The sequence below is a fragment of the Emydura macquarii genome, unplaced genomic scaffold (genome assembly GCF_026122565.2).
Source record: "Emydura macquarii macquarii isolate MOO-44397 ecotype Brisbane River unplaced genomic scaffold, CSIRO-AGI_Emac_v2 contig_1254, whole genome shotgun sequence".
NCBI lineage: Eukaryota > Metazoa > Chordata > Testudines > Chelidae > Emydura > Emydura macquarii.
The window spans coordinates 8,864,209-8,885,267 of record NW_027131391.1 but is presented as its reverse complement, the minus strand read 5'-3'; the positions used below and the strand labels follow the sequence as shown (position 1 = coordinate 8,885,267).

The 21,059-nt window shown below is 54.2% G+C and overlaps 1 protein-coding gene across 4 annotated transcripts; it reads left to right on the top strand.

The window, feature by feature from the left end:
- Positions 1-533: 533 nt before the first annotated feature.
- TCN2 (transcobalamin 2) lies at positions 534-21,020 on the top strand. 4 transcript variants are annotated; one of them, XR_010920223.1, is made up of 11 exons: positions 534-1,365; positions 3,127-3,366; positions 8,027-8,216; positions 8,733-8,890; positions 9,322-9,483; positions 9,740-9,915; positions 10,401-10,572; positions 10,846-11,041; positions 12,349-12,470; positions 16,154-16,287; positions 19,197-21,020. XR_010920223.1 is itself a non-coding variant. In XM_067550199.1 (10 exons), the coding sequence occupies exons 2-10, from the start codon at positions 3,300-3,302 to the stop codon at positions 16,213-16,215; spliced, it is 1,305 nt and encodes a 434-aa protein (XP_067406300.1). In that variant the 5' UTR covers positions 534-1,365; positions 3,144-3,299; the 3' UTR covers positions 16,216-16,640. The 4 variants fall into 4 exon arrangements, 3 of the variants coding, with proteins under 3 accessions (XP_067406300.1, XP_067406301.1, XP_067406299.1); XM_067550199.1 differs by lacking the exon at positions 19,197-21,020 and having other exon boundaries at positions 3,144-3,366; positions 16,154-16,640; XM_067550200.1 differs by lacking the exon at positions 19,197-21,020 and having other exon boundaries at positions 8,027-8,212; positions 16,154-16,640.
- The last annotated feature ends 39 nt before the right edge of the window (positions 21,021-21,059 follow it).

Sequence of the window (21,059 nt, the reverse complement as noted above, 5' to 3'; positions counted from 1 at the left end):
GGTGAGGAAATGGAGAGATGAAATGACTTGCCCAAGTCCCCCAGCAGGTCCTGGGCAGAGTTGGGAAGAGGTGACTATTCCTTGTTCATCTTTACTGCCCACTTCCTCCACCCAAATGTATGGTGGGGCTTTGGGCCTTTGCAGATCCCTGATAACATGTCTCTGCCCTTGATAGCTGAACGAGAACCCATCTATGCCATGCATCTTGTTTGAGCTCCTCGGTTATTTCTCTCCTCTCCCAGGAGCTCTGTAAATCCACTGAAGACCGTGAACTAAGGGTACATCTATGCTGCAATAAAAGACCTGCAGCACAGCTGTGGCTGGCCTAGGTCAGCTGGTGCAGACTATAAATTGCAGAGTAGATGAGGGGTGGGTCTCAGAACCCAGACTCCAGCCCGAGCCCAAATGTCTACCTTGCTATTTTTAGCCCCGCAGTCTGAGTGCCACATTTCACCCGAGCTGTGAGACTCGCTGTGGTGGGGTTTTTATTGCAGTGTAGGCGGACGCTAACAGAACAGACCTGGGCTCTCTGTGCAGGCTGGAGAGTGGATAGCGAGTGGGGCAGGTGCCCAATCTTTAAAGGATAAAAATAAACATAGCTCGGCTGCCCCTTCACTCTGCACTGGTCCAACCTAGTCACTGAGTGCTTTGTCTTTCAAGGTGCTGAGTGCCTCAGCTCCCCATTGAAGTCTGGGAACAGAGGAGAGCTCAGCACCTTGCAGCAGTGAGGCAGGAGTCCTGTAGAAATAGCAGTCTGTGATCATGTTGTGTTATGACACACACACAAGGGGCGCAGTTAACGTTGCACCGGCACTCTGGGATTTTGCACTTCCTGACTTTTGAATATTTTGCTCTGCAACCCTGAAGTTATTTTCTTGTGTGGGGAATTCTTAACCGGTTTTTGAAATGGAGTTAGGTGGGGTACATACTTGTGTGGCTCTGGACCTGCTGACTCTTCATTTCTGGTCTAATTGACAGGGAAGATATGTCTTTTAAATGCTATGTGAAGTTCTAAATGATCTGGGAATAGGCTTCATCCAAACCCAGGACTAGCAGTCAGGCTATTTTGAATCTTTTCCCTTTGATTTTATTAATAATTCCAATGTGTTGACCCTTTTGGGGCTTTTATCAGGTACTTTGCCCCCAGTTTTCCATTCCAGAACTCCTGCTTACCCCAACTGTATTCTTTATGCTTCCTGAAACAATCACTCCAGCAAACAGCTGACTTCAGCAGCTGGACTAGGGAAGTAGATGTCACATGACCACAACAGAAAAAACAGAGTGAAAAAGAAAGCTTTGGCCAGTCTTTGTTCTGCCTCCGGGACCCCTCTCTACTCCAGCCAGTCAACAGAACGAGTACCCAGGGTAAGGACACCAGCCTCTTCTTATAACAGCTAGTTTTGGGTCCCCCTTTCTAAAATCCAGAGACTGAAGCATTCAGGGGCAGAAAGACTCCCAAACACAACGGGAGTTGCTGTATTATTGCAACTAGTTTTAGAACCACTCAGTCTAGCAGATTAGTTCCAAGTCAAAAAACCTGTGGCTTTAGTCTGAGCAACAGGCAGCCAGGATTTTCAGGGAAGATCCTATTATTGTGGGTAACTTGCCCCGTGCTCATTTTGTGTTGGAGCAAGACAGGCAGATTTCCTTCCCTCTCTGGGTCCTATAGACCACCTGTCTGCTCTGAGCGGGTGCTTGCACTGCACATGCTGTTGTTAAACATTTAGCACATCTTCTGGTTTTGTTCCAGCAGGATGAAATGCAACGGAGGTGACGAAATATTGCATGGCTGCTTCTTTAAACCTCTCTTATTGGCACTGATGGCTGGGGATCTCTCATCCAGTCTTGCAGGGAAACCTGCAGGAGGAGAATAGTAGGAAGCTCTAGAAATTGATTCTCCCCAAGTCTCTGTGACACTATAGCATCCAGAGGAGAAGTTTTCTGGCTCAAAGGAAGGGCAGGGGACCTGACTTCCCTACTGTGAGAGTGTCCCCAGATTCTGTGGGTTTGAGGGTGTCCTGGAGAATCCATGTAGCAGGCCAGCCCTTCCAGAATACATCCCCCAAAAAGTTAAAATGCACCAATACTCGTCCCTTGTGGGACTGTCTGGCCTGACTGTTACAGGTGTTTGCAATTCCACAGCACTAGTGCTGGAACATGCTGACATGCATGATCAACCGTGTCTGCATAGTCTGTGCTGCTGCCTTGTCTAGGGGTCTAGATGTGCTGAGGGTGGTAAAAGGTATCGCGCCTGCCAGCGCTGTGAGATGCTGCAGAGCTCTGGGGCCAGTGGGAGGAATGGCTACTGTTCAGGAGGACGGGTGAGGTTGTGCATCTGGGTAGAGACTGGGTTTAATGGTAACCAAGAGATCTGCAGTCGGTGGGGTTGAACTCTGGTTTTATTGGGTTAATACTATAAATATTGAGCCAAATGCTGCTCACCTGACCTAGAGACGCTCCCTGGACTTCAGTATCTAGAATTATATCCCGTAAGTGAGGCAAGGATTCAGCCCGCTGTCCCTACATATTCCCTTAGCATGTGCATAACCCCAGTGAAGTTGTTCCAGCCATTTTTGCTTGTTCCTGCTGCTATTTGCGGGTGTCTGTCCTTGCCCATTCGGAGCTGGGGGCAGGCATCATTAGGATGCAGCAGTTTCCTCTCTTGAGGATGTGGAAGTGGTATAAGTAGCTCTTTCCCTCTCCCCAGCTTCATGTCCCTCATACCCGGCACCAAGAGCTTCTCTATCAGGTCACAGGTGTTCAGCAGGCTTGACTCTCCCCTCACACTTCTGTGAATCAGGAGTAGCTCCCGTGAAGTTGGTGGAGTTATACCAGCATGAGACCGACTCACTTGTCAGGGCTGTCAGACCCTGCATTGTTCTGCTGCTGTTTGCCCAGGAGACGGGGCTGAAAGCCCCCCCCCGGCCCGCTCGGCCTGGTTAAGATATCTGTATAAAGACAGGAGAGCGCCCGTGAGAGCAGACGACCAGGAAGGTGCAAAAGGAAGCGGGAAAGAAAAGCAGCTGTGCCTCCTTATCTCTGTCCTTAGCTCCTTGTGGCCTTGGCTCTCTGGGTTTCCCTTCACTTCACACTCAGCCAAAGTCCTTTCCGTTTTTGCTGATACAGCCCCTGCCCCTCAGCAGATCATCCAGTTGCGACACTTCCCTGGTTTAATCAGTGACCTCAAAGGAATTGACACTGCAACGCTGCAGCCACCAGGCTCTGCAAATCGGTGTGTGGTCTCCCTGCTGGGCCACTGATCACCACCTCTCTCCGCCGCCTTCCCTCCTTCTGCGGACATGGAGCCCAGGATGTTGCAGCTCCTTCTCGTCCTCCATGTCTTGGCCCTCCCTGTCCAGCTCTGCGGTGAGTACAGCAGCCTTCTACACACATTCTTCCTGGATCATGAGGGACTTTTAAAGGCACCTTGCTGCTCCAAACGCTTCTCCCCACTTCCACTCCCACGCGTGCGTCAATTAACACGCGAAGGCTTCCAGCAGGGTAAATGGAGACGCCTCTTCTCTTCCCACTACAAATAAACCACTGCTGAATGTTGGGGCTGCGCTAGGGGATGCTCTTCCCTGCCAGTCAGGCCTGAAGCGATGCCCCAGCCCCAGGTCGCTGCCTGTCTGCGGTCACTGGGGGGTATTGCATGTGAAATGAACCGGCACTGATGCTTGTTTCAGCTTCTCCCTTCCAAGTGCTTTCTCCAGTGGCGTACCGTGGGTCTCCGAGGCCCGGAGACCAAGCCTGCATTTGCGCCCCCCAGGCCTTAGGCACCCTCCTCCTCCCTGCAGGGCAGGAGGGGTCCCTGGTTCCCACTAGACAGCGCCACCCCTCAGCTGCCCTGGGGAGGAGAGGGGACACTTACCTGCCGCGTGGCGCCCACCTCTTCCACTCCAGACCCGCAGCCCGGTGCCGCCTTGGATGAGGCAGCCTCCCCCGGCCTGGGGAGGGCACCAGGCCAGCCCTTTACAACATGCAGGGGGCACAGGAGGCTCTGAGGGATGGCACTTGGGAGTCTGGCCCCCCCCTGCTGCCCCTTGGTATGCCACTGGGTTTCTCTCCGGTGCTTGTGTCTTGCTTGCTTGGTTTTGATTTCCTCCCCCTTTCCTGGAGTCTTGACGGTTTCCCACTCAGCTGTAGGAGGTGAAAGGCCCCTCCGATGCCAGGCAATGGGCAGCGTGTATGGCCCTGGGTAGAAAAGGGCCGAGATAAGCTTGGGGGTTGCATTCCTTTTTTCACTGGAGCACAGGGCATTTTATAGCTAGCGTTAAGGCCACATCTGGGAAGAAGCTCTGCCCTGGGTGTGAGCAAACAGCTGTTGTTGAATTCAGTGAGAGCACACTGCTTCATGTCACCCTCCCCCCAGTTTCGTTTTAAAGTTAAATTAATGCTATGAGGTCCCTGGAAATCACACGTCTCAATCTGTGCCCAGAGCGGACACAGCAGTGGTAGTGGCAGTGGATGTCTCCCCCTTGGCAGGGCCTCAATCCTGACCTGAAGAGACCTCCTTCCTCTAGCGCAGGGGTTTTCAACCTTTTTTCATTTGTGGACCTCTAAAAAATTTCGAACTGAGATGCAGACCCTTTGGAAAGCTTTCGTAGTCTGCAGACATCCAGGTTGAAAACCGTTGTTCTGTGGTAATGACAGCCTTTCGCAGAACCTTAGACGTAGTCTGCAGACCCTCAAGGGTCTGTGGACCACAGGTTGAAAACCACTGCTCTACAGGATGTAGGGTGAAATCCCGGCCCCAGTGATGTCAGTGTGGGGTTTGTTACTGAACAGGGCCAGGGTTTCCTCTTTGGACTCCATGTCTTCTTGATCCTTGGCCCCTGTGCTGAAAGTGCCAGCAAGGGCACCTCCGAGTGCAAGTTATGCTGGCCCCCTGGAGGTGAGGACACCTGTCCTGTACAGAATTGTCCAGCACTCCCAATGTCTTTGGTGCCGACTACCAGCCAGGAGCCAGCTTTGTCATTGCCCACCTGGGACCAGATTCCAAGTGGCGGCTTAGAGTCGAAAAGCTCCATCTCCCCTTCCCGGTTGTCTGAGCCATGTGGGCCTCTAGATTAATAACACGCTAGTTTCATATCTATGGGGTCACGTAGCAGGCACATCCCTTGAATGCATTCAGCCCTTCGGTTCTTCTTTTACTTGTACATGGGCCATGACTGATGGCTTCTCTCCCTGCTGCCCCAAGGTCAGAGTTTCTCTGGGAGAAGCCAATCAGTAAGTGCCCCACTTCCTGCTTTCCAAGACTCAAATCAGGCTGTCTAAAATAATATCTGACGTTGTTGGGAGGCTACTGGAGAGAGACAATAGCGAAATAAGGCTCCCCTACGTGAGTACTGCAGGAATCTGTGTCAAGTGAACCCTACGCTTTAGTTCCAAGGCTTTGTTGGAGAGCCCTGAAGAAGCTGACATAGTACAGAAAGCATTGATCAGTCTCAGCCACGGCAAAGTTGTCCGTCTCAGCTCCGTGTGTCCCAGAAAAGCCCTTTGTGCAGCCAGAGCTGCTGCTGCATCCCTTTGTTAGGGAACATACCTCCTTGCTGTCCCTCAAAGCACCTTCTAGCCCCGCTGAAACCAAAGCAGCTGGCCTTCCCAGCCCAACCCAGAGGGGGACACCTACTTTGGATCCAGTTGCCCCATGGGTAAGCCGTTGTTCCTTGTGGGATTCCCTTCATCTCATGTTAATGGCCTCCAGTGCCTACAGGAGACGAGCTGTTAGTGAGAAATAAGATTTAACACCAGGCATCTGTGCTTGGTCCCTTCCAGGCTGTCTGTAAACTTGGCTTCAAATTTAACATCAGGGCACGATTCTGAATTTGAAACGTTTGAACCCAGAATGCTGGCTTCCAGCTTAATGACTAACCCGTCTAATATTTTTATGTAAAAAAACCATCACCGAGTGCGTTGGTGGCAGCAGAGTCTGAGCCTGTCCCCTCTAGATCTCAGGGCATGAGTGCCTCTTGCCGGGGCTAAACCCAGATCCCTGAGTGCAAATGCTGCAGCAGGCTCTTAAACCTCTCCACGGGGCAGCCACTGCAGAGTGCCCCGTTGTGCGAGCCTGGGTTACGTTTACACGAAAGCTCAGTCCTGGTCGTGCTACAAACTTCTGTCGGCGTAACGACGTGCGACAATCCACCCCCCTGAGTGACGCAGCTGTACCGACTTAATTCCCACTGTAGACAGCTCTATGCTGACCGGAGAGCGTCTCCCATAGACACAGCTATCCCCTCTCGGGGAGGTGGAGTACCTGTGCCAATGGGAAAAGTTCTCCGGTCTGCATAGGTAGCGTCTTCGCTAAGCACCACAGTGACGCAGCTGCAGCGCTGTAAGTGTAGACAAGCCCCTAGATTCCAGAGACAAGGTGGGTGGGGTAAGATCTTTTCTTGGACTAACTGCGGTTGGTGAGAGAGGCACGCTTCTGAGCCACACCGAGCTCTTCTCCGCAACTCTGCTAGACGCTAAAAATCAGGGATTGAACAGAGACATTGGATTTATGGCTTATTACAACAATCTATACCCCTCTCACCCCTGCCTTTTTGTCCTGTGACTGCAGAAGTGTTAATGGGCCACTCCCCTTGAATGGTCCCTTAGAATATGTGATAACTGCCTGTGTAAACAATCTGTTCCACTTTGCAGTTCGCTGTGACGCTTGGAGTAACTTTCCCAGACCCTAGGAAGAGATCTGTGTGGCTCGAAAGCCGGCTCTCTCTCACCAACAGAAGTTGGTCCAATAAAAGATTTTCCCTCGCCCCCTTCCCCCGTCTCTCTAATATCCTGGGACCGACACGGCTCCAGCAGTGCAGCATTCAACAATTCCAGAGCACAGTTATGGTGACTTTTAACCAGGGTGTTAATTATGTGGTCATTTGTGCAGCCGCATCAGGCGCACGGCCTGGAGGTAACTGGTTTCGTCCTCTGATCTCCCTCCGCAGCATGGATGGGGCGGGAGAAGAGGCTGTGCTGGAATTTAGCTGTCAGAGCAGCAGGGGTTAAATTTCCCCCATTCTCCCACAGCTCCATTGTGTGATGCCCGGCATCGGGCCTGGCATTGTACCTCTGCTGTGATCAAGCCTGTCTCTGGATTGGGGTGAAGTTAGAAATGTCTTGGCTTCTTGCAGAGGAGGGCAAGGAGACGGTTCCTCTCTGAATTTGGCAGATGTCCCCTCTCCTCCCCTCCCCCATAGTGCCATAACATGACCCAGCTGCAGCAATGGGAGGGGAAGTGTGGACGAAGAGCAGGTCTCCAGGCCAGTGTGGGCATGCATGTCCCTGTGGCCGTGCATGGGACTGGCAGCAGCAGGATGCAGCTCCGCTTTCACAAGTGCTGCAAAACCAGACTGCTGAATTCTGCTAGGCTGGAGACCTCTCCCCTGTGTGTGGCACAGGCAAGCTTCCCCTGTGCCACCCCACCCATCGGACTCATGCTTCATCCAGCAGACCAGCTCTGAGAGGGAAGAAGAGACTTGCTTTTCATCCTCGTGGCCTCTGTACTGACAAAGGGAGTCCGGTAACGTCAGCCGAGACGCACGCACTAAGGGCCAGTCTAAACCTCCTCAATTCATTTCCTAGCGGCAGCAGCCATCTGGCGTGACTGACCTGTGATGGATTTGAGCCAGTGACCCAGATGCGGACGGTCACCATTCTTATCCAAATTGCATTTAATGGAAAATATAGCAACATCCCATCTCTTGTACGACTGCTTTTATTAACCATGATAGGGAAGGAACAGACAGGTACTGGTCTCCCTGCTGGGAGACTTCAGTTCTCTTCCTGGCTCTGCATGATTGGTTGTGGGACCTCAGACAAGTCATTTCCCCGTCTCTGTGCCTTGGTTTCCCCATGTCTAAAGGGGGGATAATGATCCAGACTTCCCTTTGTGGAGCACTTTGAGATCTACAGACGATACTCTCTGGGTGTTATGGAATTGCGGTTTCCCCCCACACAGTTTACTCCCCTTTATTCCATTCCATGGCGTTCATTCGCTCTTCTGTTCCTTCCTTTGTTTTTATCCAAGAAATCCCCAAGGGAAAGTCTCCTCTGATCAGATGCCTGAACACGGAGCTCTTGAGACAGAGCCAGGATCTGTTGGTGGAGCCGAACCCCAGCGTGTATGCGGCCCTTCGTCTTTCTGCCGACCACAGTCTGGAGAAAGAGGCCCGGTACCTCCAGAGGCTGAAGGACGTCTTCCTGCCCAGCGTCAGTAGGTATGGTGAATGGTGCCCAAAGCCTAGCCGGAGCAAGGAGCAGGTCACCTCTGTATCTTGCCACTTGCAGGAGCGCCCTAGTGCCACGGAACAAGATTTCCTCTGCCCTCTTCCAGGTCCACCTTCTACCTGTCCTGCGCGCCTCTCGAAGGGGCTGGGTTTCCGCTCGCTTGTGTGCGGTCACCTCCCCTGCATGCCCCAGGATCCTGGGCCCCAGCTACACTGATGCTCCAGGAGAGGTGCCTGAACCATGTGGTGGTGGGCAAGGCTCTCTGCTGATTGACCGATTGGCCTGGGCCTGGATGCTCCTGTCAGGCACACCAAAGCATGGGACTATAATCAGTCAGGCCCCAAACTCCGCTGAGGATCTTTTAGAGATGCCTCTGTCCCAGAGCTGGTGTTTGCTGCCCCTGGGGACGCAGCTCCCACAGACAGAGGGTGGGGCTGGGGGCACCTGTATGAGCAGGAGGAGCCATACAGTGAGTGTCTGGCTTGTGGTGTGTGTTGTCACCTCAGCTCCATAGCAGTTGACCAGCAGAAGCAGCCCAGCACAGGCCGCCTGGCTCTGTACCTCCTAGCACTGCGGGCTGCCTGCCAGGACATGGAGACGCGCCAGGGGAGGAAGCTGGTGACCCAGCTGAAGGGTCATCTGCACAAGGAGAAGACGCAGATAGGTAAGAGGGCGCTGCCCAGGGCTGGACCTGGGCGTTACTGCAGAGAGTGGCAGGAAGCTGCCTAGGGTGGTGTGTGGCAACTCTGGGATGCGTCCCAGCTCCATGTCCCTGCCGGGGAACGGCCATCAGTGGAACCCTAGTTCTCCATTCACAGCAACAATAGCCCTCCTGGGCCATTCACAACAAAGAGACACCCTGGCAACACCAAGAAGCATCCACCCGCCCCTTCTCAGCCCCCACTCCCGACTGTGAATGCACTGGGTGGGGGAGGCAGTGGCATGGATCGCGAGGTGGCTGTGTTTATTCCATCCAGCTCCCTGGTGCAAAATCCCAGGGCGTAGGAAGGGAGGAATGGCTGGTGGGGCTGCTGGGGTGTGGGGAGGGGAGCACATGCTGCTTCCTTAATCCTGATCCTTTTCTCCTGCTCAAAGCTTTCAAGGGGAAAGGCCACCCCATCACCAGTTACTACCAGTACAGCCTGGGGGTCTTGGCCTTGTGTGTGCATGGCAAGAAGCTCGAAACCGATGTGATCCGGCAGCTCCTGAATGCTGAGAAGCACAACAAGTTCACGCATGGCGGCAAGCTGTCCGTGGGTACGTGCTTGTCGACGCATGGTCCTCCGTGGGGGCACGCCTGCCTTCTTGACGTGCTGGAGACAGCCCAGCCTTTGTATCTCCCTTGGGAGGTACACGCAAGTCAGCTCCCCCCAAGTGGGGTTTGGTTTCTCCCCTTGGCAGCGCCGCGCTCCAGCCATACAGGGACGTAGCCCCACTGAAGTCACATGGGCAGGGTTCTCCCGTCTGGGGGCAGCTGTCCTTGTAACCCCTTCCCCGGCTCTTCCTCACCCAGACACCGAGGCCATGGTAGGCTTGGCCTTTGCCTGCCTGGAGCGGGCCAACCTTTACGAGCCCAGCACAGTGGCAGCGATCCACACGGCAGGCCGGAGAGTGACGAAGAAGATTCTCCGGGCTCAGACTGCCAAGGGCACCTTCGGCAATGTCTTCAGCAGCCCGCTGGCTGTGCAGGTGAGGAGCGTGGCTCTCTGGAGCACGTCCGCCTCCCGCACGGCCATGGAACACTGCCAGCTTCCCAGGGGGCATGGAGAGGAGACGCTACCGTAGCGTAGCCCCTTGGGGGGAGCTCTCTGAGGGCGTGTCTGCCCTGCACATGAAACCTGTGGGACCTGGGCTTGGGGAAAGTGAACCATCTGGCGGACAGAAGGCTGTCCAGCCGCCACAGAACCCCTCCCTCTGGAGTCAGCCCTGGCACAGGACTCAGTGCTGCAGGAGAAATGGCCCCACTGCACCCCCATGTACACCCTTGTGGTGTGATCGTGTATCGTTCATGTGATTGTGTAATGTTTAATGCCAAGTATGTCCTGTGAGGTGTTTTTGGAAGGCTCGCGGTTCACCGAACGTTATTGTTATAGTGATGTGTCTGTTCAATGTCATACGTATGGTGACGAGGCTCTGCTATGTAATATCCCCTTCCTCTGAACCCTGCCTGTTAGCTCTTGATCGCCACCAGGATGGGCACGGAGCCAGAGTGTACCAAAGTCATGGCTACCCTGTTGGAGAGCCTGGAAGCCTTCCAGAACCCCATGACCATGTCCCAGCTGCTGCCCGTGCTGTATGGCAAGAGCTATCTGGACATCGCCACCATGGAGTGCCAAGCAGAGAACGGTAACGGGCGGGACAGGGACGCTCCAGCAAGGGGAGGGGTTTGTGGGGCCGTGGTTCCCGCGCCTAGAGGCAGATCCGCGAAGAAGAGACATGGGAGTGACAGTGACTGCAGTGGGGGGGCCTTAGAGGAAGGGAGCTAGGGAGAGGAAATCCAAAGAGCCCAGCAAACATGCCCTGAGAAGGGGGGAGGGTTAGGACGGCAGGTTGTCACGCTACGGTCCTCACAGGGGTCCCATGACTATTGGCACCTGAGACATCCTCTCCCTCTCTCAGACACTTTGGAGCTAGACACCACGTGCCCAGGACCCGGGCCACTGATTCTGGGGCCTGAGATGATCACTGTTCATCTGGACGTGGAGAACTCTCTGAGACCCGAGAAACTGTACAACTGCTCCATCCAGGTGCCATCCGGATCCTCCCTCCTGGCCGTGCTGAAAACCGCTAAGCAGGGCAGCCCTGGCCAGTTCACGTGAGAGCCTCCTGCTTGGGCTGGGAACAGATGGGAGGTTTGGCTGAGCCGGGAACAAACAGGAGGTTTGGCTGCAGGGCAGGCTGGGAAGGGGAGCGCACAGCCTCCGAAAGGGTGGGGAAGAGGCAGTCCAGGGCCTGCCCTGCCCACCCAGAGTGCTAGCAGGGGATCTTTCAGAAGCCTCTGCCTGCATCCCCCAGGACAAACGCTAGGCAGCGTGGCCCAGCCCTCAGGGCACAGGCCTGAAAGGCAGAGCTGCTGGGTTCCTGGCTCTGACGCTCATTCACTGCATGTCTTGGGATGAGTTGCTGCCCCTCTCTGAGTCTCAGTTCTCCACCCCCGTAACGTGGGGATGATCTCACCCAGCAACCTGCCGTGAAGTGCTGTGGGACCCTGCGGTGCAACGCCTGCGGGAGAGTTAGTTCAGTAACAGTGCGAGTGTCCCATCCCCTGTTCAGTAACAGTGCGAGTGTCCCGTCCTCCTGCTAGACCTGGTCTGGATTTTCCAGGCCCCATCAGAGATTGCAGACAGTTACTGGGTGTCACGTTCTTACGACAGTTCTGGGACACCCCTCTCTGTGAATGAACCCGCTCTGTGGTAGAAGGTAGTCTCTGTAGGGAACTGCCCAGTATGTGGGAGAGGTCTGGCTCCCAGTACCAGTGGGATGATCTTGAAGGGAGAGTAACAGGGTCTCCCCAAACTTGGCATCAGACCCTGCCTCAGTTTCCCCATTCTTGTGCTTGCCGTCAGACCACCTCATGCATTGGGGAAGCTCCCACCAGTGTCAGCATTTCATTTCCTTCTCCCAGGGAGGCATTGATTGTCACACAAACACAGTGCAACATCAGTCCAGATGGGGGAACCAGGCCCTTCCATCTGATGCCTCCTAAGGCCTCTGCCTCTGGGGGCTTTTGCTGCTGCCAGCACCCCAAGGATCCCTAGCCAGGCCTCTCCCCTGGCTGGTGTGGCAAGCTCCCTTCCAGGTCTGTTCTCTGGCCCAGGGTCTCCTGCAGAAGCCTGTCTGCAGCCCTGCTTGTCGGCCTTTTATGCCCCCAGCTGGGGGGTGGGGGACTGCACCCAATGGCTCCCGTGACAGGGAGGCTTGGCCGCAGGGCTGTTGGGCCGTACGGAAGCAGCTGTATGTGGTTAGGACTGTGCTCCTAGCCCGTTGTTCCCTCCGCAAGGGCCCTGATGTGGGGCCACGTTCGCTGCTGCTGCCTGAGTTGAAGCAAAGTAGAAAAAACCTGCTTTCTGCCCTGCCCTGCCTGGAAGCCGTGTCACCTCTTCTCCTTCCCCTTCAACCTAGGTTTGAAACCCAGGACACCCTGCAAGGTCTGTTTCTAACCTCAGTGATGGGGGTGAAAGCCGGAGATGGAGAGTGGAAATATTGGCAGCTCCTTCAGGCCCCGGACACCAGTCTTGAGAAAGGTGAGGGAAACAGCACCTGGGAAACTCTGTAGCCTGGCACCTCTGGTGCTCAGTGTCTGCTTGGGCACCCAGCAGCTGCCACCCCCCCTCGGCATGTGTGGAATTTTCTGACTAGCTGCTGCTGCATTGCACTGAAGGCTGCTCTAAAGAATGTAGACTGGGGCCGTTCGTTCCGGTGGCTACTGAATTCCTGGCGGAGGGGTACAGCTCTGGGGCATGGAAAGGGAGAGTGCTGTAAAAAATGGACCCGCTGGCAGGGCTCCACCCCTCTTCCCAGGGCGTAGGATTCTTCCAGGGATAGAGCTGCTTCAAGAAAGCCTTTTCCATGCATCACACAAACCCAAGGGGCCAAATACAGGCTGGCGTAAGTGGGTGTAATTCCCATTGCATCAGTGAGAGCTGCCTCCCCCAGGGCTGGGATTATGGGCAGCTGCCAAAGGGATCGTGGTGATAAAGGGCAAAGCTAGCCTACCATGCGGCTTTAAAACGGCCCCCTCTTGCTTGGCGGATCTGCTCCCCGTCCCACCACCCAGCATCTTGTGCCCTCACTTCTGCCTCTGCACAGGGGTGTAAAACTCAGTGGCTGCTGCAGGCGAGTGGAGCGGGCTGGTTTGGTAGCTTTGCTCACAGCGGTGAAAGGACGGCACGAGGTGCCAGGCAATGGGGCTTCGGGCCCTGTGCATGGTGGGTCTGTGCTGGCTGCAGCTCGGGTAGCCGGAGCAAGGTAAATGCCGTGGCCTGGGCAGCCGCAGTGTGAGTAGGTGGGTGGACAGCCTGGGCTGAAGTTCATGCCACCGCCTCTACACCGCTCTTCGTAGCAATGCTCGAGCGCGTAGAGCCAGCAAGGGTACGTCTGCCTGGGCTGCAGGCACCCCTTGGATGGCAAGATAGACCTGCCCTGCGTCCTTCGCGGATCAGCCCACTTCAGAGATCAGTCCGAGCGCGATGGCTTTGTTCCTTCTCGCACAGCAGCGCCCACGGCACCGGGGAAGGAGCTGGGGTCCATTCTGCCTCATGCATCATCAACAAATGCCACCCTCAGTGAGCCCTGGGCTGCCCCACTGGAGACAGTTACAGGCACCCCAGCAGCTCCTTATGGCCCCCCCCCCCCTCGCCCCCATCCCATCTGTCGTGCCTGCCATCGCCAATGGTTGATGTCCCTGGGGCGGATGTGAAGCAGACTGGGCATGCAGGGACAGGGAGCGACCTAGGTGGCTTGAGACACTGTAATACCTGCTAGGGAAGCCTGTGGAGAACACGGACATGACAACAGGCTGGCTGCAGCTCGACAAGGTGGGCCACACTCACTGTAGACTGGCGGCACAGGAAGGGCCTGGGGGAAGATAAAGGAGCACCTGGGCGTCCTTTGTGAGGCTCCTGGTGTCATGATTGGGCTTGGGCAGTCAGGCCTAGTGGTTGGAGCCAGGGCGGTCCATATCCAAGAACAGCACAAGAGCTCAGACGTCTGAGCCAAGGAGCAGGAGTCCAAGAGCAAGCCGAGGGGTAGGTCCGTCACTACGTCTGGCCGGGGAGCCCAACTTATTGTACAGATGCTTCCCGGAATGCCTCCTGGGCTTAAATAGGGGGCCTGGAGCAAGCAGGGGCCACCAGGGAAGCTGTCAGTCCGGCCTCAGAGGGGGTGCTTCCTGTAGTGTCTGTGTGATAACATACAAGCCCTACTGTGGCTGCTGGGAAGTGGTGTGGAGGTGTCGGCCATCCTGCAGACCCGGGTCTAATCCCCGCAGAGCCTTTCTCCCGGCAAGCATTGCAGAAGGCCTCCCCCCTACAGCTCCAAGGAGAGAGGCCGTCCCTGAAGCACCCTGGGAAATGCGCGCGCAGCTGTCATTTTGAGGCGCAGCGGTGCCGCCCGTGGCCGGTTCCGCCAATCCCAGGGGCCTGGGCCTTTGTGGAAAAACCAGGGGAAACATCCATTTCTCATTTAGGAAACAAGCAGAATGAATTTAGCCAGCGCCCGCCCTCCATGTTCAGCGCAGCCATAGCTGTGATGGGAGAGAGAAGCTGGACGGGCTGAGACTGGAAGGCACTAGAACTGGGCAGGTGGCAGTGTGAGTTGGCTGTAGGGTGCCGTACAGGAAACCTGCATGGCTAAGCGCGGTGAAGTCACACCCCTGTACGCATACACCGAGCCAGGGGGCCTGACGATTTGGGAGCCACAGAGATATGTTGTATTGTTAAAGAAGCAAACGTTTAAAAAAAAATCCATGGAAATTTTCCAGTTTTCCCAACAAACCCTCCCGGTTTTGTTCCAGAGGGGTAGCCGTGTTAGTCTGTATACAGCAAAAACAACGAGAGTCCTGTAGCACCTTAAAGACGAACACATTTCTGCGGGCATAAGCTTCCGTGGCCTGCAACCCACTTTGTCAGATCTGGCCTCCTCCCAGTTTTGAGGTTTCCTGGTGGGCTTTTTGCCAAAAAACTGGAAATAAACACAAATGTTTGTTTTGATAAAAGGCCATTTTGCCTCTGAAATATTTTTTAGAACAAAGCTGGCGACCCGCTGCCTTGTGGAGTCGCTCAGTGGCTGATCCCGCAGCGCTGATCCAAGAGAGTGCCCCGAAGACCCTGGGGAGAAGGACCTGTTCTTGCTGCAGGTTTCTCTCTTCCTGGTTAGCAGGGATGCTGGTTTCTGGGCTGTGACGCTTGGGTTGGCCCCTCCTCTCACTTTGGTACCTCCAAGGAGCCAAGGGTGACAGGACCAGCCTGAAGCTTCCACTGACCAAGGACTAAATGACTGATAAACATGTCTGAGCCCATAGCCTTAATGAGACAAACCACAGAGTGTGGAAAAAGAAGTAAAGATGCCGGGCCTGGGGCCCTCTCACCCCGGGGATAAGCAGGAGCGATGCCAGGATAAGGTGGCTGTATGCGAGAGGTGACAGGCCCACCATACAGTGCTATTGAAGGAGGGGGGATGCTGCATGTATATACAGGGCAAACTGAGATCGGTAACTCTCTAACGCCCACTGGTCCGTATTGAGACTGAGCCATGCCTCACAAATGGATAGACTGTCTTCCAGGACGCACTAGCGTCTGCTCCCCATGTGGACAGCCCAGCCATCGCCCTTCCTGTCCCGGGTGGCAGCAGCTGTGCCGATGACTCTCCCGGGCTGTTCTCTGCCAAGCTATTCCAGTTTCCCCTCTGCAGTTTCTCTCCACCTTGCCCTTGCTGGCCAGCCAGCAGCTGAGCTTTCGCCTCCAGAGTAGAATCTGTGCCCGCAGAGCTGGCACTCCTCTTTTCCAGGGTGACTCCATGCTGTCTCCCCTAGCTACTGCTCTGAGCGCCATCTCATCCAGAAGGGTGGCCCAGTGGTCAGAGCACGAGGCCAGGGCTCGGGAGACCTGGGTTCAGCTCTCTTGAGCTAGTCACTCAGTTGGTCCATGCCTCAGTTCCTCACCTGTGCAATGGGGGTAATAGCCCAGCCCGGCTTTGCAGGGGGGTGGGAGGATAAATGCAGTAAGAGTGTGAGGTGGCAGATGCTGTGGGGATGAGTGCTGGATAAACACATGAGTGCCTGAGGAATGGTACCAAACCCCCAGGAAGCTGACTGTCCCCGGGTAGTAGCTCCTGCTCCTATTTCTGTTGCACTGTGTGAGTCCCTGAATCTGTGCCCAGGCTGCTTCTTCTCACTCATGGGCTTGTGCTCTGCTGTCTCGTTTTGTAGGCATCTCTGACTACCATCCTCGGGACGGAGAAACCATCCTCCTGAAGTTTCGCACCTGGTAGATGGCCTGCGGCCTGCCTTCCAGCCCCCTGCCCCCCGATCCACAGTGAAACCTCTGCCAGGGCAGCATGTGTGTGAGTGCTGTGCCCATGGCGTGGCATCTTCCTCCCCACAGGCTGAAGTCATAACGCAAGTCCCTGGCCCGTGGGGGTGTGTGTGTGTGCGTGTGTGTCAGTCACAGTCACAAAGGGCAAATTCCCTCCCACAGAGCCCTGTGGATCAACTACAGCCATCCGCTCTAGGGAACCTGGGCGAGCCAGGGGCGGAGAGCAGAATGTGTGAATGAAAAACCTTGACTCTGAGGACGCGGCCCAAAGGCCTCGTAATCCTGAGTTTCTGATAGAACAGTTCCAGAGGGGTCGCCGTGTTAGTCTGTATACAGCAAAAACAACGAGAGTTCTGTGGCACTTTAAAGACTAACAAATTTAATTTTTGTAGACATATGCTTTCGTGAGACTCAGCTCACTTCGTCAGATGCAGAGGTAGAATGATGCAGTAAATAGGAAACATAGATATACAAATGCATAGAGAATGATGGGGGAGGTAGATGAAAGCCGGGTACTTGAGGGCTAATGACAGTCATTGAGTAGGAGGTGAGAATGGGTGAGCAAAGCAATTTACCTCTTGTAATGAGAGAGCCATTCCAAATCTCTGTTTAAACCCAGTTTGAATGTGTCAAGTTTGCAGATCATTTCTAACTCAGCAGTTTCTCTTTGAAGTCTGTTTTTGAGTTTTTTTGGAGAAGTACTGTGACTTTCAGGTCAGTGACAGTGTGCCCTGGGAGATTAAAGTGTTCTCCCACTGATTTGTGGATGTTATTTTTTATGTCTGATTTGTGTCCATTTATTCTTTTGCGTAGTGATAGTCCGGTTTGGCCAACGTACATGGCAGAGGGGCATTGCTGGCACGTGATGGCATATATAACATTAGTGGATGTACAGGTGAATGAGCCCCTTATGGTGTGATTGCTGTGGTTAGGACCAGTGATGTTGTCAATAGAGTCGATGTGTGGGCAGAGCTGACAACAGAGTTTGTTGCAGGGATAGGTTCCTGGGTTGGACTTTTTGTACGGTGTATGATTGCTGGTGAGTATTTGCTTCAGGTTGGGGGGCTGTCTGTAAGCTAGGCTCGGTCTGTCGCCCACTGCCTGAGCGAGAGACGGATCATCTGCTAGGATAGGATGTAGATCTTTAATGATGTGTTGGAGAGATATTAGTTGGGGACTGTAGGTGATGGCCAGTGGGGTTCTGTTGTTTGCTTTGTTGGGTCTGTCCTGTAGTAGGTGACTTCTGGGTACCCGTCTGGCTCTGTCAATTTGTTTCTTTACTTCTCCAGGTGGGTGTTGTAGTTTTAGGAACGTTTCATAGAGATCCTATAGGTGTTTGTCTCTGTCTGAGGGATTGGAGCAAATTCTCTATGCGCTTGTATATCTGTGTTTCCTATTTACTGTATCATTCTACCTCTGCATCTGACGAAGTGAGCTGAGTCTCACAAAAGCTTATGCCTACAAAAATTAAATTTGTTAGTCTTTAAAGTGCCACAGAACGCTCGTTGTTTTTGCTGAGTTTCTAATGCAGCTTTAACCCTTGGTGTGCTGGGGCTGCCTGAACCACCACCCAATGAATCCAGAGGAGGAAGTATCTGCATCTACGGCCTCCTGACGGGCACACTTTGGCCCTCCCACTGTACCAGCACCCTGCTGTGACTGGAGTCCTGGGGAGTCTCTAGACCAGTGGTTCCCAACCTTTTTGGCTCGAGGGCCACAAATATCAATTTTACAACCCTGAAGGGCCCCCAGTCTATCAGCTCATAACAAATGTATTGACGGATACACCGTTAAGGACTGCAGATCGCTGCATGTGTAAAGTGAACATTTTGATGCTGCTCTGCTCGTTTTTACATTCACTCTTTTACACCTACAAATTACTCACAGCAAGTCACAGTGGGTGGCCGCCTAAGTGCAGGCCAAACCGGAAAGCACTGATTTTTAGAGTCCTGCCCTCCTCAAGCATGGTGGGTCCCGGCTGCTCTGCCAGCAGCCTTCCTCCCTCCGCCCGCCTGCAGCCAGACGGAAGGAGTTCAGTGTGGAGGCTGCCTCCTTGCTGGTCTCCTGTCCCCCTGGCTGCAGCAGGGAAACCGCACGCGTCCTGTAGCCCCGTGTGCTCCACCTGGTCCCTAGGCAGGGGCTCACTTCTGCAGCCAGGGGGACGGGAGATCAATGCTCCACTCTCTGGCTCCAGCAGGGATCCCAGTGCCTAGGGACCTAGGCAGAGCCCTTTGCCATGCTCCCTGCTACACCAGGGGAAGGGCAGCACTGATCTCCCGTCCCCTTGGCTGAAGCAAGGAGCGTGCACCGGTTTTGTAGCCCTGCGGCCATGCACTCCGCCTGGGTCCTTAGGCAGCGGCTCCCTTCTGCAGCCAGTGGGGGGGGGGGGGGGGGGGAGTCACGGGCCATTTTGAAAGACCCCATTGGCCACTTTTGGCCCCTGGGCCACAGGTTGGGAACCCCTGCTGTAGACTGCATCCCTCTGTCCAGCAGTCACTGCACGGCTCGCAGGCCAGGCCTTCCCTGTCTGCTCCCTCCCCACTTCCTGAAGCAACAGAACCCTGCTGGGATGAGAGGATGTGGCTGATCTCTCTGAAGCACCTGGGATCTCTGCTGTCCAGACGGGGAGGAGTGGGTGGGAACCCTGGGAACCCAGCCCCGGTGCCGAGAGGAGGTGATGCCCCAGTGCAGCCTCTCTTCTTCAGTCTGACGTTTGGATGTGAAATGATTAAAGCTGTGGTTGCAAAGCGTGCAGTTTGTCATTTGGTCCTTACCCAGAACACCCGGGGCTCTGGGCCAGGCCTGGGCCTTCTGCCTAGAGCTGTCTTCAGGGTCTGATCATTGTCCTGTGGGGTCGCATTACTCCCTACAACCAATGGGCAGTTCTGTTCTCCTGGCTGACTAATCCCCAGCATGAGTTTTATCTCTCATTTGTAGGGCTGTAGCACGTAGGACCCCCAGTCGTGGACCAGGACCCCACTGTGCTAGATGCGATGTGGACACAGAACAAAAAGACAGGCCCTGCCCCGGCCCAAAGCGCTTACAATCTAGGGATAAGACGGGACGGCAGATGGAGACAGACGGGAGAACAAGGAACCAAAGATAATACTGGTGGTGGTGGGCAGGGGTCTCTGCATGCCAGCAGCGGCCTGGCTGGTGTCAGGATTTTTAGCGGCATCACAGCAAAGGAGAGCTTTGAGGAGGGAGTGGAAGGCGGTGGTGTGACACGAAGCACAAGCACCCCTGTCGTCACAGCCTGCACGCCATTGTCACAGGCTTTGTACAGAATGCACCTTGTGCGGGAACATTTGAAAGTTCTTCACTCAGCGACCATCCATATTCCTGCAGGGAGTCTGCACACGCTGGGTGTGAAGACATCAACATACACTAGAATTATAACCACTGTGTGCGAAGCAGCTAGGTCAGGGCGAGTTGTTAAGCAGGCCTAACCTAAAGAAAGAAACGTGTTCACCTCTGTTTACAGATAAGCAGTAAACAAACCCATCAAGCAACAGGTGGAGGCAAAGTTACTATGACCCTGTCTACACTTACCTCTGAGATTCGGCGGCAGTCGACGGGAGTTACGCAAGCTACGCAAAAAACTTGCGTAACTCCCCGTTGACTTCTCTGCTTCTCTTCTGCGCGCCGTCTTCACTGCACTGCGCCAACAGGAACCGTGTTCCCGTCGACACAGCGCTGCGCTACTTGTGGAGGTGGTCTTAGTACGTCGATTTCTGGATCGACTGAGCGGGTCTTCACTGACCCCTCAGTCGATCCAGAGAGATTGATCTGACGATGGCGAATTTGCTGCCGCCAGTGTAGGCGTAGCCTAACAAGCTGGGGAGGAGACAGCATGGCCTCTACATCCAAAAGACGCTTGGTCTGAGATTTACTTTTCAGAAGACTCCATTGTAAAGGTGCACTGGGCTAGAAGACCTGGGGGGGGGGGTGTCTTTATAAGTGATAAGCAACTGACTCAGCTGTACGGATACAGTATGACTATTATAGAAGGATATTACAGAGTGAGGTCTTTGCTGAAAGTCTGTGAGCCACTGGTGATTAATGTCACTGTGAACTGTGTATTAACAGCGTAGGAGGAATTACGGACATTCATTGATATGTTTAAGTGGGAGGCCAAACAGGAAGGAACAATTCCCACCCAGACAGGAGGTGGGACAGCTATGTTTACCTGTCTCCTATGTAAATCAAGCATGGTAGAATCAAAACAATAAATGCCCCATTTTGTACATAATACATAGAAATCTTACAGGGGGATGGGACACCCACAGAAGGGAGGAACAGCTTGAGGTTATCCTGCCTCTTGAAATAAGGTCACTGAACTTTGGAAGATATGAGAAAAGACAGAAGCCAGCTTTGGCACCCATCACCAGACACACCCGCTGCTTTTGCATGCCACGAAAGATTAGTCCTTCAATCAAGGGTGAGACTGAAGTCTCTGGAATTCAATATAGGCGAGAAACCTGCTCAGGCAAAGATCTTTCTCCTAAGAAGATGAGGGACGCCAGCACTTTGTACTTTGGTGGAAAGTTCTGACTGAGGGAAAGTCAGTCATGGCTGAGAAGAATGACTGGTGAGAGAAACCGTCTTGAACAAAGCCTGGATCTTGCTAAAGCTTTAGCATTTTAGATGCGCGTTTTCACTTTTATTTGCTTGTAACCCTCTCTCGCTTTATTCCTATTACTTGGCGGCGTCACTTAACCTACGTCCCATTGTTAATAGATTTGTTTTATTTTACTATAAACCAACTCAGTGCGGTGTTTAAAGGGAAGGGGGCATTTA